At 48.6% G+C, this 15,608-nt stretch overlaps 1 protein-coding gene across 3 annotated transcripts in view; it reads left to right on the top strand.

Annotated features, from left to right (window-relative positions):
- TAFA5 (TAFA chemokine like family member 5) overlaps window positions 1-15,608 on the top strand; it is a 190,257-nt gene that overhangs the window by 122,612 nt on the left and 52,037 nt on the right. For all 3 annotated transcript variants that reach the window (XM_029079525.2, XM_029079526.1, XM_039914104.1), the window contains exon 2: window positions 421-570. In XM_029079525.2, coding sequence (XP_028935358.1) covers window positions 421-570 — 150 coding nt within the window. The remainder of the gene's footprint in view (window positions 1-420; window positions 571-15,608) is intronic.

Raw genomic sequence — 15,608 nt, 5'->3', positions numbered from 1 at the left:
CAAGTGCTCAATACAGTACTCCGAGCACGGTAGACTGTAAGCTCCATGAGGGCAGGGATCACATCTATTAATTCTACCATTCTCCCCCAAGTGCTTAGGACAGAGTTGCGCACGAAATGGACCCTCACTAAATACCCCTGATGGATTGATGGATGGTCCTTTTGAATGGGAGCCTGATTTGGGAGTTCTCCAATTCCATCGGGGGTGTTGCCTCGTGTAAATATGTGTGTGTCTACTCCATTAGAATGGAAGCTTCTTGAAGGCAGGGAGACTGCCTCCCCCCGCCGTCTCCCTTTCCCGAGCTCTTAGTGCCGTGCATCGCTCCCAGGGGGTGACCACCACGGGGAGGCCGGGGAATGTCGTCTTGTGCGGACCCTCGTTGATCTGTGTCTCTTTGTCTGGCTGCTTCCCCCCCTCCAGGCCAGCTGGCAGCCGGGACGTGCGAGATCGTGACTCTGGACCGAGACAGCAGCCAGCCCCGGAGAACCATCGCCCGCCAGACGGCCCGCTGCGCCTGTAAGAAGGGACAGATCGCAGGGACCACGAGAGCCAGGCCGGCCTGCGTGGACGGTAAGAGGACGAGCCGTCCCCCACCTCTTTTTCCCTCTCCCCCTTTCACGGTTGGTGTGCCTTTCCCCCTCAACGTTTGGTGGCCTGGCTGTGAACCCCTCTTGGCACCTTTTCCCCCCTCATTGTTCAGGCAGCCTGCCTGTGAAGCCCAGTTGGCACCTTTTCCCCCCTCGGAGTTCGAGCGGCCTGGCATTGAACCTCCCCCTGCCCCCGTCCCCCCGGAGGAGTTCTTCCACCTGGGAAAGGATTTGCCCATCTCTGTGGCCCTTTCGGTCGCCGGCATCGTTCCTCCCTCAGAGGAGTCTACGGGTCCCTGCGTCTGTGCGCTTCGGCCTTCGAGGCGACGGAAGGAGGGGCGGGGGCCGTGCGGGAGCGTGTCCTGGACGGAGGACATGAGGATCGGAGTCCGGCCGGGGCAGGTGGGCGGCGGTGGGTCGTCGGGCCTCGTAGCCGCTCCCGTTGGAGAAACGGCTTATCCGACGTGGACGTGACCTCAGCGCTAGGCGCCGTGGACGGAATCCAGGACAGGAGTGCCACCAGAGCAGTCGTGTGGCGGTGGGGCAAGTCGCTCCACCTCGAAGGACCTCGGTGTCCAGGAGAGAACCGGCCTCGTCAGACCTCAGCGGGCTGGATGAGGACAAGGGAGGTCAGAGATGGGAGGTCTGAGCCTTGACACGTTCCAGATATTGGCATCATTCAAACGAGGGCCTGATGGAATTCTGGGCGCGCTGGATGCGGATGATTGTATAGCTATCACGCTGAGGTGAAGGGGGCTTAAAAAGAGTGGCGGTGTTTATTAAAGTCTTCCTAGGTGCCAGGAAGTGTGGTAAATACAGGATAGTCAAGCAGCGTGGCTCAGCGGAAAGAGCCCGGGCTTGGGAGTCAGAGGTGGTGGGTTCTAATCCCGGCTCCGCCACTTGCCAGCTGTGTGACTTGGGGCAAGTCACTTCACTTCTCTGTGCCTCAGTGACCTCAACTGTAAAATGGGGTTTAGAACTGTGAGCCCCACGTGGGACACCTTGTATCCCCCAGCACTTTGAACAGTGCTTTGCACATAGTAGGCGCTTAACAAATGCCACAGTTTATTTATGTGGTCAGATCTCTGTCCCACCCGGGACTCAGAGTCTAGGTTTCCGATCTCCTAGGAAACTGAGGCCCGGAGGAGTGTGGGGACCGGCCCAAAGTCTGCAGGAAGCGGCACTGCCTAGTGGCTAGATCAGAAGGACCTGGGTTCTAATTCTGGCCCTGCCACTTGTCTGCTGTGTGACCTTGGGCAAGTCACTTAATCAATCAGTCATATTTGTTGAGCCCTTACCGTGTGTAGGTTGGACACAGTCCCCGTCCCTTATGGGGCTCATAGTCTCAGTCCCCATTTTACAGACGAGGGGACTGGGGCCCAGAGAAGTGAAGTGAGTCGCCCAAGGTCACACAGCAGACAGGTGATAGTGCCGGAATTGGAACCCAGGTCCTTCCGATTCTCAGGGCCTTGCTCTATAATTAGAAGTCTGGAACAGCCTCAGTCCCCTCCTCGGCAAAATGGGGAGAAGGGTCACTGCCTCATCCAGCCTCCCCCCCGCCCCCCCCCGTTACTCCCCATGGGTCTCGAGACTCTTCCTCACAACCCCCAGCCCCCTCGGGATGCTTCGGGATGGGTTTGCCAAGACGGGGAAAGGAGGGAGAGAAGGCGGGCTGGCTCCACTCTAAAAAGGGCTCATTAACCTGGGGTTTTTATTCTCAGAAGAGGGTTTTATTTTCAGAGCCGTGGTTGTCGGTGTCGAATCAGAAACACAGGGATTCATGTTCCTTACCTTAGGGGAAAAATAGTAATTATGTCTTCATTCTTCGGAGTATATTCAATTACGAGCTGTAATGTATTTTTCTTGATAGCTTCCGGAGTGGGTTCGCCAGGCGAGGGTTGATGAAAACGGAGGGTCCTGGGATGGTGTTTTTCAGGGTGCAGGGAATTGGGGGTCTTCACCCGGGGGGGGGGGGGGCGGGCAGGGAGTCCACACCAGGACAGAAAATTCTCTGGGAGAAAAAAAAAATGTTGGTATTTGTTAAGCGCTTACTATGTGCAGAGCACTGTTCTAAGCGCTGGGGTAGATACAGGATAATCAGGTTGTCCCACGTGAGGCTCACAGTTAATCCCCATTTTCCAGATGAGGGAACCGAGGCCCAGAGAAGTGAAGTGACTTGCCCACAGTCACATAGCTGCCAAGTGGCAGAGTCGGGATTCGAACCCATGACCTCTGACTCCGAAGCCCGGGCTCTTTCCACTGAGCCACGCTGCTTCTGGGAAGTTGATTTCAGCTCATCAGGGAAGCAACGTGGCCAAGTGGAAAGAGCCAGGGCCTGGGAGTCGAAGGACCTGGGTTTTAATTCTTCCTCCACCACTTTGCCTGCTGTGTGACCCTGGACAAGTCACTTCACTTCTCTCAGGCAAGCAGCGTCACCTAGTAGGAAGAGCCTGGGCCTCAGAGTCGGGGGACCTGGGTTCTCATCCTAGCTCTGCCACTTACCTGCTGTGTGACCTTGGGCGAGTCACTTCACCTCTCTGTGCCTTTAGTTTCCACATGTGTAAAATGGAGAGTCAGTCCCAGTTCTCCTTCCTATTCAGACTGTGAGCTTCGTGTCCGACATGATTACCTCGTATCTACCCCAGCACTTAGAACTGTGCTTGACATAGAGTAAGGGTTTAACAAATACCATAATTCTAATTCTTCTTATTCATTCATTCAGTAGTACTTATTGAGCGCTTACTATGTGCAGAGCACCGTACTAAGCGCTTGGAATGTACAAATCGGTAACAGATAGAGACGGCCCCTGCCCTTTGATGGGTTTACAGTCTAATCGGGGGATTAGACTTTATTATTAGACCTTCTTGTTTCCCCTCAGTTGCATCATGAGAATGATAATACCTATAATAATAAGTATGGCATTTGTTAAACATTTACCATTCTTCTTATTATCATCATGATATTTGTTAAGCACTTACTGTGTAGCTAATACTGTGTATTAAAGGCTAGGATATAGCTAGGATAATCAGGTTGGACAGAGTCCCTGTCCCACATGGGGCTCACAGACTTAATCCCCGTTTTACAGATGAGGTAACCGAGGCCCAGGGAATCATCGTCCTCATCATGATAATAATAATAATTAACTTGGCACTTGTTAAGCACTTGCTATGTGCCGAGCACTGTTCTAAGCTCTGGGATACGGATTAATCAGGTCGGATACAGTCCCTGTCCCACATGGGGCTCACACTCTTAACCCCATTTTCCAGTCGAGGAAACCGAGGCCCAGAGAAGTGAAGTGACTTGTCCTAGTTCACACAACAGAGAAGTAGAGGAGCCGGGATTAGAACCCGCATCCTTCTGACTCCCAGGCCTGTGCTAAATTCACTAGGCCACATTGAGGACAATTAAGGAATATATGGAATATACCAAGGTGTCTAAGCTCTGTGCTGGGTGTCCAGGTTGATAGAACACAATCAGAGGGCTTCGGGTAGGGTTGGGGGGTACGGTCTCTGCCCCTCTCTGGGCACCTGGGTTTCCCTGATTTCTGGAGATTGAAAACGATAGACTCCTCCCCGGGTGAGTTGCAATTCCAGCTGGGTCTTCGGGACGAGCATCTGTCTAGGTTGCGGTTGATCGAATCATCACTGAGCCTGCGTAGTGATTTTGGAGGTAACTGTTAGTAATAACAATTGTAGTATTTGTTGAATGCATGCTATGTGCCAGACATTGAACTAAGCACCGGGGAATAAATAAAATAAATAGTGGTATTTGTTAAGCGCTTACTATGTGCAGAGCACTCTTCTAAGCGCTGGGGGATACAAGGTGATGAGGTCGTCCCAGGTGGGGCTCACAGTTTTAATCCCCATTTTACAGATGAGAGAACTGAGGCCCAGAGAAGTTAAGTGACTTGCCCAAAGTCACACAGCTGGCAAGTGGTGGAGCCTGGATTCGAACCCATGACCTCCGACTCCCAAGCCCGGGCTCTTTCCACTGAGCCACGCCGCTTCTCATCAGATTGGCAACAGTCCCCGTCCCACAGGGGGTTCATAGTTTTAATCCCCCTTTTACAGTTGTGATAGCTGAGGCCAGAGAAATGAAGTGACTTCCCTGAGGTCCAGTAGGAGATAAGTGGCAGAGCCAGGATTAGAACCCAGGTTCTTCTGACTCCCAGACACGGGCTGTAATCACTAGGTATGCTGCTTCTCAACTGCTCTGTGTCTCATTTGGGGACCGGTGGAATTGGGGGGCTTGGGGTCGTATGCAGAAGGTTTCTCTGAAATGCTGCACTTCTAGTTGACAGTGCCAGAATTAGAACCCATGTCCTTCTGATTCCCAGGGCCTTGCTCTCTAATTAGACAGCCGCAGTCCCCTACTCTGCAAAATGGGACTAATTATCTAGTCGTTCACACAATCGCTTGCTTCTCCTACCTGTAATTTATTTTAATGTCCGTCTCCCCCCCCCCCCCCCCCCCCCCCCCCCCCCCGTAGCTTTAAGCTCCTTGAGGGCAGGGATCATTTACCCATCAATCAATGGTATTTCTTGAATGCTTATTACGTGCAGAGCACTAAACTAAGCGCTTGGGAGAGTACAGTACAACAAAATTAGCAGACACTTTTCCTGCCCGTAAGGGGTTTACAGTCTAGAGGGGGAGATGGACGTTAATATGAATAAATAATTTATAATATATCATGTAAAGATACGTACACAAGTGCTGTGGGGTTGGAAGTGCCGTGAATCTCAAATGCCCAGAGGTCTACAGTGTTCAGTACAGTGCTCTGAGCACAGGAGACAATAAGCTCCTTGAGAGGAGGGATCATGTCTAATAACTCTACTGGATTCTCCCAAGCACTCAGCACAATGCTCTGCACACAGTAGACTGTCAGCTTGTTGTGGACAGGGATTATCTCTCTTTATTGCTATACTACACATTCCCAAGCACTTAGTATGGTGCTTTGCACACAGTAAGTGCTCCATAAATGTGATTGAATGAAAAAAGAGTAGACCGTAAGCTCCTTGAGGGCAGGGATCATATATATTCCATTTATATTGACTGTCTTCCCCTCTAATGGTGATATTTATTAAGCGCTTACTATGTGTAAATCACTGTTCTAAGCGCTGGGGGGATGTAAGCTGATCAGGTTGTCCCACGTGGGGCTCACAGTCTTCATCCCCATTTTATAGATGAAGTAACTGAAGCCCAGAGAAGTTAAGTGACTTGCCCAAAGTCACACATCTGGCAAGTGGCGGAGCCGGGATTAGAACTCACGACCTCTGACTCCCAAGCCCAGGTTCTTTCCACTGAGCCACGCTGCCCGCTAGATTGTAATAATCATGTTGGTATTTGTTAAGCGCTTACTGTGTGCAGAGCACTGTTCTGAGCGCTGGGGTAGATACAGGGTCATCAGGTTGTCCTACGTGAGGCTCACAGTGGGGTTTAAACCCCATTTTACAGATGAGGGAACTGAGGCACAGAGAAGTGAAGTGACTTGCCCACGGTCACACGGCTGCCAAGTGGCAGAGCCGGGATTCGAACCCATGACCGCTGACTCCCAAGCCCGGGCTCTTTCCACTGAGCCAAGAGAGAAGCGAAGTGACTCGCCCAAGATCACACAGCTGCTGTGGGCAGGGAATGTGTCTGTTTACTGTTATATTGTACTCTCCCCAGCACCTAGAACAGTGATTAAGCGCTCAGTAAATATGAATAAATGAATGAATACTTTCCCAAGTGCTTAGTCCAGGGCTCTGCACAGGGTAATTACTTCATAAACAATGATTGATCCTGATCCATCACTAGAGTGAGGTTCTTGAGACAGGAGATTGATGACTGTCCATTCTCCACTGCTCAATAGCTCCAGAAGACTCTGTCCCGGGAGAGATTGGCCGATTCCTAATTGAGTCCTGTGTCACTCACCTGGAAACAGGCTGTTTCGAGCCCTAGGCGAGGTGGACTGTGGCCCGGGATTAATTTCTGGAAACTGGAATGAAAACATGACCCTTTTCCGAGAGGAGCTATATGCAAATGAACAAATCCAGAAGCACTCTTTTAGTGCCCTAGGCTCTGTTTCTCCCATCATTCGGTTGGGAATTTTCCACTTTCTTTCTGACCTGGCTCCTTTACTGGTTTTGGTTGAGTTTCTGCTACCTAAGCCTGGAAAAGGGGGGAAGTGTGAATTAAGATGGGAGGGGGAGAAAAGGAGGAGAGAGAAGGGGGAAGGATAGAGGAGGTGGTGAAAGGGGTGACTGAGAAGGGGAGGGAGAGAGATGGAGAGAAGAGAAGGAAAGAAAAGAGTGAGATAGGGTAAGAAGGGAAGAGGACACTTACTCTCCTCAAGGGGGGAAGGAGATAGGGAACCCAGGAAAGGAGAAATGGGGAAAGAGAAGGTGGGGAGAGAGAAAGGAAGTGAGGGGAGAAGGGGGAGAGAGAAGATGGGAAGAGAGAAGGAGGAAGGGGAGAGAAAGTGGGGAGAAAGGGAAAATGGAGAGAGAGAAGGGGATGGTTAGGGAGAGAGGGGAGAGAGAAGGAGGTGAGGAGAGAGGGTGAGATGGGGAGAAGCAGAGGAGGAGAAGGAGAAGGAGTAGGGGAAGGGAGGAGCAAAGGATAAGGAGTGAAAAAAGGGGGAGAAAGAGAAAAGAGTAGGAGGAAGGAGGAAAGAGTAGGGGGAAGGGAGAAAGACAAAGAAGGGGGAGAGAAAGTGAGTTGGACACACTCCCTCTCCCACTTGGGGCTCACAGTCTCCGTCCCCGTACAGATGAGGTAGCTGAGGCACAGAGAAGCAAAGTGATTTGCCCAAGGTCACCCAGAACACAAGTGGTGGAGCCCGGATTAGAACCTATAACCCCCTGACTCCTGGGGCCGGGCTCTATCCACTGCACCGTGCTGCTTAGCTTGTGGTGGGCAGGGAGTGTATCCGTTTATTGTTCTATTGTCCTCTCCCAAGCGCTGAGTACAGTGCTTTGTACGCAGTAAGTGCTCGATAAATGTGAGCGAATGAACATGAACCGAGTAGAGGCATCGTTGGAGGGAGCATCGGAGCACTGGGACAAGAGGGCTGAGCCATCGAGACCCTGGGCAGGAGGGACACCTGGGGTGGTTGGCTTTACCCCACGAGTCGGTATGACTATTTCCACTCTTGCGCCTACTTACTGCAGGTCGATCGGCCACAGACACTGCCGCAAATCCCCAAATGGAGCCAGCTGGCAGCAGTGTCAGCGAGAGCTGCGGGAGGAAGAACTCAACGCTTTCGTTTTGGGAGGGGACTGGGGGGCGGGGGAAAATCTGGCTGATGGAAGCTGAGGAAACAGCCGTCTCTAACTCTGTCCGCCAAGTTGTTGCATAACCAAATGAGGAGCTCAGAGGGATGGGAACCGTTAAACACGGCCCGTCTGACGATTCGAGGAGGACGATTCCGCCAGGCGCGCCGGGGAAGCAGTGCGGCCTAGTGGAAAGAGCCCGGGCTTTTGGGAGGCAGAGTCAGTCAGTCGTGTTTAGTGAGTGCTTACTATGCTCAGAACACTGTAATAAGAGTGATAATAATTATGGTATTCCGCACTTACTAGGTGCCGACCACTGTTATAAGCGCTGGGGTGGATGTGAGTTAATTATATTGGACACATTCACCGTCCCACACAGGGCTCACAGTCTTAATCCCCATTTTACAGCAGAGGGAACTGAGGCACAGAAAAGCAAAGTGACTTGTTCGGGGTCATGCAGCAGCCATTTGGCAGAGCTGGGATTAGAACCCAGGTCCTTCTGACTCCCAGGCCCGTGCTCTATCCACTAGACCACACTGCTTCTCATCCTAAGTGCTGTACTAAGCACTGGGGAGAGTACAATAGGCCAGTAAACACATTCCCTTCCTACAGCCAGAGGACCTGAGGTCTCATTTCAGCTCTGCCACGTACCTGCTGTGTGACCTTGGGCAAGTTGCTTCATTCATTCATTCAATAGTATTTATTAAGCGCTTACTAGGTGCAGAGCACTGGACTAAGCGCTTCGAATGGACAATTCGGCAACAGATAGAGACCATCCCTGCCCAGTAACGGGCTCACAGTCTAAATGGGGGAGACAGCAAAGCAAAACAGAACAAAACAACATCATCAAGATATATATGCACATCATTAACAGGATAAATAAATCAATATTTATAAACAGTTGCCTCATCTGGAAAATGGGGATTCAATCCTCCTCGCTCCGAATAAGACTGTGAGCCTCATGTGGGACAGGGAGTCTGTCTAACCTGAGTAACTTGTATCTATTAGAATAACAATAATGTTGGTATTTGTTAAGCGCTTACTATGTGCAGAGCACTGTTCTAAGCGCTGGGGGAGATACAGGGTCATCAGGTTGTCCCACGTGAGGCTCATAGTTAATCCCCATTTTACAGATGAGGGAACCGAGGCCCAGAGAAGTGAAGTGACTTGCCCACGGTCACCCAGCTGACAAGTGGCAGAGCCGGGAGTCGAACCCATGACCTCTGACTCCGAGGCCCAGGCTCTTTCCACTGAGCCACGCTGAATAGTGCTTGACACATAGTAAGTGATTAACAAGTACCATTTAAAAAAAAATTATCCTCGTGAGCAGTGGAAGAGAGTTCCAGGCAGGTGGAAAGGTGTGAGGCAGGAGTCAGATGAGGGAATCTGGAGTAGGAGGCTTAGGGAGTAATGGGAGAAATGGGAGAAAAATCCTCTTTTTTAATGATATATGTTAAGCGCTTACTATGTACCAGGCACTGTACGAAGCGCTGGCATAGATACAAGTTAAGGAGATTGGATTCAGCCCCTGTCTCACATAGGGCTCACAGTCTTAATCCCCATTTTACGGATGAGGAAACAGTAAATCGAATGCTTTCTTAAAATGGTCAGGCGGCCAACAACATAAATCGAAAAACAATTTTAATGAGTAGAATTGAATAAGTAAAAAGAAATTAAATCACTTAAAATATAAAATTCTGCAAAATGACACTACATGCTCTCCAGTTGCCAGCTGATCTGCATTACTAATTACTATCTTATTTAAAATTAAGACATGGTTTCCAGCGACGGAAAATGTGTTTTTTTCCTATTCTCTCTCTCTCCTCCCCCTGCCTTCTGCTAATAAAATGACATGAACGCATAACTCAGTCGATCTTATTGAAAGATGTTTATCTCTTCACAAATTCGCACTGAACTTCCAAATCCCATCCAAGCAATCTCGAGCAGATTTCTGACAATAAATGAAACGGGCTTGTTTCAGCTGTCAATCCCTTAGCGGGCAGGTATCGCATTAGATTCCGCAGGCATATAGAAACCCGACACACCCTTGCTGAAAACACCGGGCTGGGTGTGTTTTCTAAGCACCGGTTCTGTCGAAACGAGCAGCCCAAATTAGCGAATTATTTCCTGCGGCTTCTGCTATTTGGCGGGCGGAGGAGATAGAACACCGCTTAACCAAAATGGAAATTTTTTTGTTGTTATTGTCGTTCCTGCAACTAAACGTTCTGAATCCTATCGTCCTTGTTAATTCCCAAAGCCTGTTTTCTAAATCTTTCCCGTGCGTTCGAACTACAGAGAGTCTAAATGCCGTCGGATGACAGCTAGAAAATCGGCCCAGGATTTGAAAAACCTGCAGGTTGATATCTGTCTGTTGTCACAATACTTCCATTAGTGAGACTCGCTATCTTTCTTCAGCGAAGCTCTGGTTTCATTATATTGCAGTGACAGACTGACTATATAAGCAGAGATAACTACTAGCTTATAAGGGTTCTATTAACAATAGTCCTACACGTGTCAGGGAAAATAAGGTATAACTATCTTCAAAGACTTTCCTTGCTCACCGAGAAACGTTGGAGCCATTGAATCCCGGGGCTTTGGCGTTTTTTTTCCATGTGTTTTATGTGTTTTATGAGGGTTTTTTCATCTACCATTTCATGCCTGTGAGTCCTTTTATCATCAGCTCTGGTTCTAAAGTGCGGTAACATTGATTTCTGTTTCGGTTGATGAATGTATGTTTTTGTTCTCTGGTGATCTTCATCAGGACACCTCTAAATCTGAATGGGAAGCAATTTGAAAGTAGAGCTGGGCCCAGTGGATGTCCTGAATTAGTGCCTCTCTCCAGGTATCTGATGAACAGGATGGTGATGAGAATGATAAATAGCACGTGTTTAGAGCTTCCGCTATGCTAAGCGCTGGGGTGGAGACGAGAGAATCAGATTAGGCACAGTCCCTGTCCCACAGGGGGCTCACAGTCTAAGAGGGAGGGAGGCTAGGCATCGGAACTCCATTTGGTGGCTGAGGAAACTGAGGCGTAGATGGAGTAGATCGGTGACGGAGCCCAGATCCGCTCCTTTTCCACTAGGCCACCTCTTCGACCGACAGCTTTGCCCGTGATCGTCACGATTGAGGGGATGGTGGTTTGAGTGGTGATGATGAGAATGATGTTGGGTTGATGCTGATAAGGGTGAGCACCGTGGTATTATTGATAATTGTGTTTCCACTGAGGTGTTGCGTATCCAGCAAGGTGGTCTGCGTCCAGAAAGGGTTTTTTGTATCCAGAAAGGTGTTATGTATCCAGCAAGTAGTTGGCCACAGGCATGCCCTGAGTATACCAAGACATACCTATTTATTTATTCATTTATATAAATATTTATTTATCTGTTGATTTATAATAATGACTGTCTCCCCCTCTGGACTGTGAACTTGTTGCGGACAGGAATGTGTCTATTTGTAGTTCTACTGAACTCTCCCAAGTCATGAGTACACTGCTTTGCACACAGTAGGTGCTCAATAAATACGATTTAATACCTGGAAGAACGGCTGACCTCCTCCATTTGCCTCCTTTATTGTCATGGTGCGATGGCGTTTCCCAGTTGCCAAACCCAGTGCTTTTGTACACAGTAGGTGTCCAACACAGTCTTTTCCTCCGAGTAGATGCCCAATGCAGTGCTCAACTCAGACTAGATGCCCAGTATAACTCTGTACACAGCTATCAAATATAGTACTCTGTACACAGAAGGTGCACAGTACGATGTTCAGCACAGAATAGGTGTCCAGCGCAGTGCTCTGCACACAGTAGGGCCCCAACTAATAGAAAGAAAACGAGAAAGAAGGAAGGAAGAAAAAAGAAAGGAAGGAAAGAAGAAAAAAAGAAAGAGAAATAGAATGAAAGAAACAAAAAAAACCAAGCATTTACCAGATTCTCCCTTGCACATGCTGAGAAGCAGCGTGGCCTCGTAGAAAGAGCCCAGGCTGGGAGTCAGAGGACCTGGGTTCTAATGCCGGCTTCCTGGCTCATCTACTGTATGACCTTGGGCACATCATTTCACTTCTCTGTCCCTCAGTTTCCTCACGTGGATAATGGAGATTCAATACATATTCTCCCTCCCTTTAATACAGTGAACCCTTTCATTCATTCACTCATATTTATTGAGCACTTCCTCTATGCCGTTCACTGTATTAAGCGTGAGGGTGAGTACAATATAAGAATGAACAGACACCGTCCCTGCCCACAATGAGCTTACAGTCTTTATGTGGGACAGGGACTGTGTCTGACCTGATGATCGCCAATCTAGCAGCGCTGATCTCAGTGCTTGGCCCATAGTACGTGCCTAGCGACTACCCCAGTCATCATCATTATCATTATGCTCCAGTTTGGATCCCCACTACTGCACTCTGAAGTCTTCGTAACCAACGGTCCAGTTTATAACCATGACGGCGGCGGAGAGTGGCAGCCGGGAAGACTCAGGAGCAGCGAAGCTTAGTGGTTAGAGCTCGGGCCTGAGAGTCAGAGAACCTGAACTCTAACCCTGGCTCTGCCATCTGTCTGCTGCGTGACCTGGGTAGAGTCACTTACTTCTCTGGGCCTCGGTTCTCTCGTCCGTAAAACGGAGATTAAGACTGTGAGCCCAATGTGGGACAGGGACTGTGTGCTCATCAAACAGTAAACGCTTGATGAATCGATCAATTGATACTATTTACTGAGCGATGACTGTGTGTAGAGCACTGCATTCATTCATTCAGTAGTATTTATTGAGCGCTTACTATGTGCGGAACAATGTACTAAGCGCTTGGGAGAGTGCAGTACAACAGAGAGGGTAGACACATTCCCTGCCCACGATAAGCTCAGGGTCTAGAGGGGGAGACAGACCTTAATAAATAGATTAAAGATATGTACATAATTGCTGTGGGGCTGAGAGGAGGGATGAATAAAGGGAGCAAATCTGGGCGACGCAGTCGGGAGTGGGAAAAGAGGAAAGGAGGGCTCAGTCAGGGAAGGCCTCTCGGAGGAGATGGGCCTTCAATAGGCTTTAAATGGCGGTGTGAGTAATTTTCAGTCAGATATGAAGAGGGAGGGCATTCTAGCTCAGAGACAGGACGTGGGCGAGCGGTCAGCAGTGACATAGAGATGGAGGGACATTGAGTAGTTTGGCATTAGAGAAGTGTTGTGAATACTTCCAGTACTTCTACTCTATTAGACTGCAAGCTCTTTGCAGGCAGGAGATATGCATTTCCCCCCCCCCTATTTTTTATTCCTATGACCCCAGATCGGTTCTCCAGACCCAACAAGTGCTCCAAACTCATTTTGACGTTGATGATGATGATAATTATTTCCTTCAGCTAATTGTGGAGGCCAAAATTATCAGTCACTTCTGGAAGGCTGTGGATGAAATTCACGGGCAAGAAGCCCACAGTGGGATACCGGAAGGATAGTTAAGGACGTAGAGGAGAAAAGCTGGAATTCCCCATCAGCGCAGTTAGGAGAAGGGCCATTCAGTAGTGATGGTTTAAGATGGCATTTATGTGAATTTATTTCAGCGTCAAAATGCTGAGCCTTCTCGTTCAAAGGAAAATGATCCGATTCCTTTTCTCGCCTAATTCTAGAAAACACTCACCCACTGTTTTGTTCCCCGTGGTGCTAGGTGATATGCGGAAACTAATGATCTCCCTTTAATACCATCAGAAGTATATCCTATTATGGCCAATTTAGTAGGAGCAGAATAGGTAGCTTTCATTCAGCGTATTTATTTAGCAATGGGATCAGATCATTTTCTTTTCTATGGAGCTTCCTCGTTTCAAATTCTGTACCGCTCAACCTTTCCTTGTTGATTAACACCTTTCACCCAAAACAGTCTCCTGCTTTCTTAATGGGATCATTATACCAAATTATCGGTCACAGTTACGGATTAAGGTCTGTATGTTTATTTCTGTAATTGAACTCGAGCCTCAACTCCACCAGTTGTGAGGATATCACTTATCCCCCATTTTAGCGTGTTTCTGAAAGAAGCAGATTTCATGTTTTTTGAGTTCCTTTTGAAGTACAAGCCAAACAACGTCCTCTTTCTCTCTCTCTCCCTCATGATCTAGCAGTGTGGCCTAATGGAGAGTGCCTGGGCCTGGGAGTCAGGGAACTAGGTTCTAATCCTGGCTCTATCTCTTGCCTGCTGTGGGACCCCGGGAAAGGTGCTTCACTTCTCTGTGCCTCCATTTTCTCAACCGTAAAATGGGGATGAGATACACTGTGAGCCCTGCATGGGATAGGAACTGTGTCCAATCTAGTAACCTTTTATCTATCGCAGCCCTTAGCGCATAGTTTGTGCTTAAGCTCCATGAGGGAAGGGATCATATCTACCAACTCTAGTGTATTGTATTCTCCCAAGCGCTTAATGCAGTTCTCTTGTACACAGTAATAATAATAATAATGTTGGTATTTGTTAAGCGCTTACTACGTGCAGAGCACTGTTCTAAGCGCTGGGGTAGATACGGGGGAATGAGGTTGTCCCACGTGAGGCACACAGTCTTCATCCCCATTTTACAGATGAGGGAACTGAGGCACAGAGAAGTGAAGTGACTTGCCCACAGTCACACAGCTGACAAGGGGCAGAGTCGGGATTGAACAATAAGTGCTCAGTAATAATTATGGTGGAGCAAGCTCTTACTATGTGCCAGGCACCGTTCTTGGTCCCAAGGTCACAGAGCAGACAAGTGGTGGAGCTGGGATTAGAACCCATGACCTCCTTACTACCGGGCCTGTGATCTATCCATTAGTCCATGCTGCTTCCCTAAAAAATGCCATTAAAATTAAAATGCCAATAAATGCCATTGATGCATTGCCTGATTGCCTAGAGGCAAAGAGGATGAGGGGGCTTCTCTAATAGTTTACAGAACTTCTAACTAATAAACCGAAAGTTGGGGCTTCTTGTCATGAAAAGAGTAACTTATGTAACAAATATTTTTCCCTCAGAATATTTTACTGTCTCAAGGACTTTCTGTTCACTTGGAGTTTCTTCTTCATTTCCCTCAACATTCCAGTCCCTGATTTTCAAAGCCAAATGTAACAGATTCTCTCAAACTCAACCAGCAATTTTCTGAGTTTTCAAAGCACTGCCAAAAGAATTAGATAAAGGAATCCTTAAGCAATCCTCCTCTTCATCCTCAGTGAGTTATAACTCACTTCTGGACCCAGAATAAAATTATTCAGAATATGCAATCAGGATCCAGGCGAGAGCAGTGTGGCATAGTATTCATTCATTCATTCAATTATATTTATTGAGAGCTTACTGTGTGCAGAGCGCTGTACTAAGCGCTTGGGAGAGTACGACAAAACTATAAGCAGACACGTTGCCTGTCCCAAACGAGCTCACAGTCCAGAGCGGGAGACAGATATTAAAATAAATACATCACAGTTATGGACATAGGTGCTGGGGGGAGGAATGAATTAAGGAAGCAAGTCAGGGTGACACAGAGGGAATAGGAGAAGAGGACGGGGGGCTTAGTAGAAAGAGCATAGGCTTGGGAGACAGAGGACTTGGGTTCTAATTCCGCTTCCACCACTCACGCACCATGTGACCTCGAACAAGTCACTTCACTTCTCTGGGCCTCGGTTTCCTCACGTGTAAAATGGAGATGACTCCTCTTTGTTCTTTCCTCTCTGAGCCCAGTGGGACAGTCGGGTCTGATCTTGTATCGATCCTAACGCTGGGCACGTAGAAAGTTCTTCACCGATTCCATCACCATTATCACTGTTCTCCGGATGGGTTAGGCCGTGC

The sequence above is a fragment of the Ornithorhynchus anatinus genome, chromosome 14 (genome assembly GCF_004115215.2).
Source record: "Ornithorhynchus anatinus isolate Pmale09 chromosome 14, mOrnAna1.pri.v4, whole genome shotgun sequence".
In the NCBI taxonomy this organism is placed as follows: Eukaryota; Metazoa; Chordata; class Mammalia; order Monotremata; family Ornithorhynchidae; genus Ornithorhynchus; species Ornithorhynchus anatinus.
The sequence above is the reverse complement of the archived record's forward strand: the minus strand, read 5'-3'. Positions and strand labels throughout refer to the sequence as shown.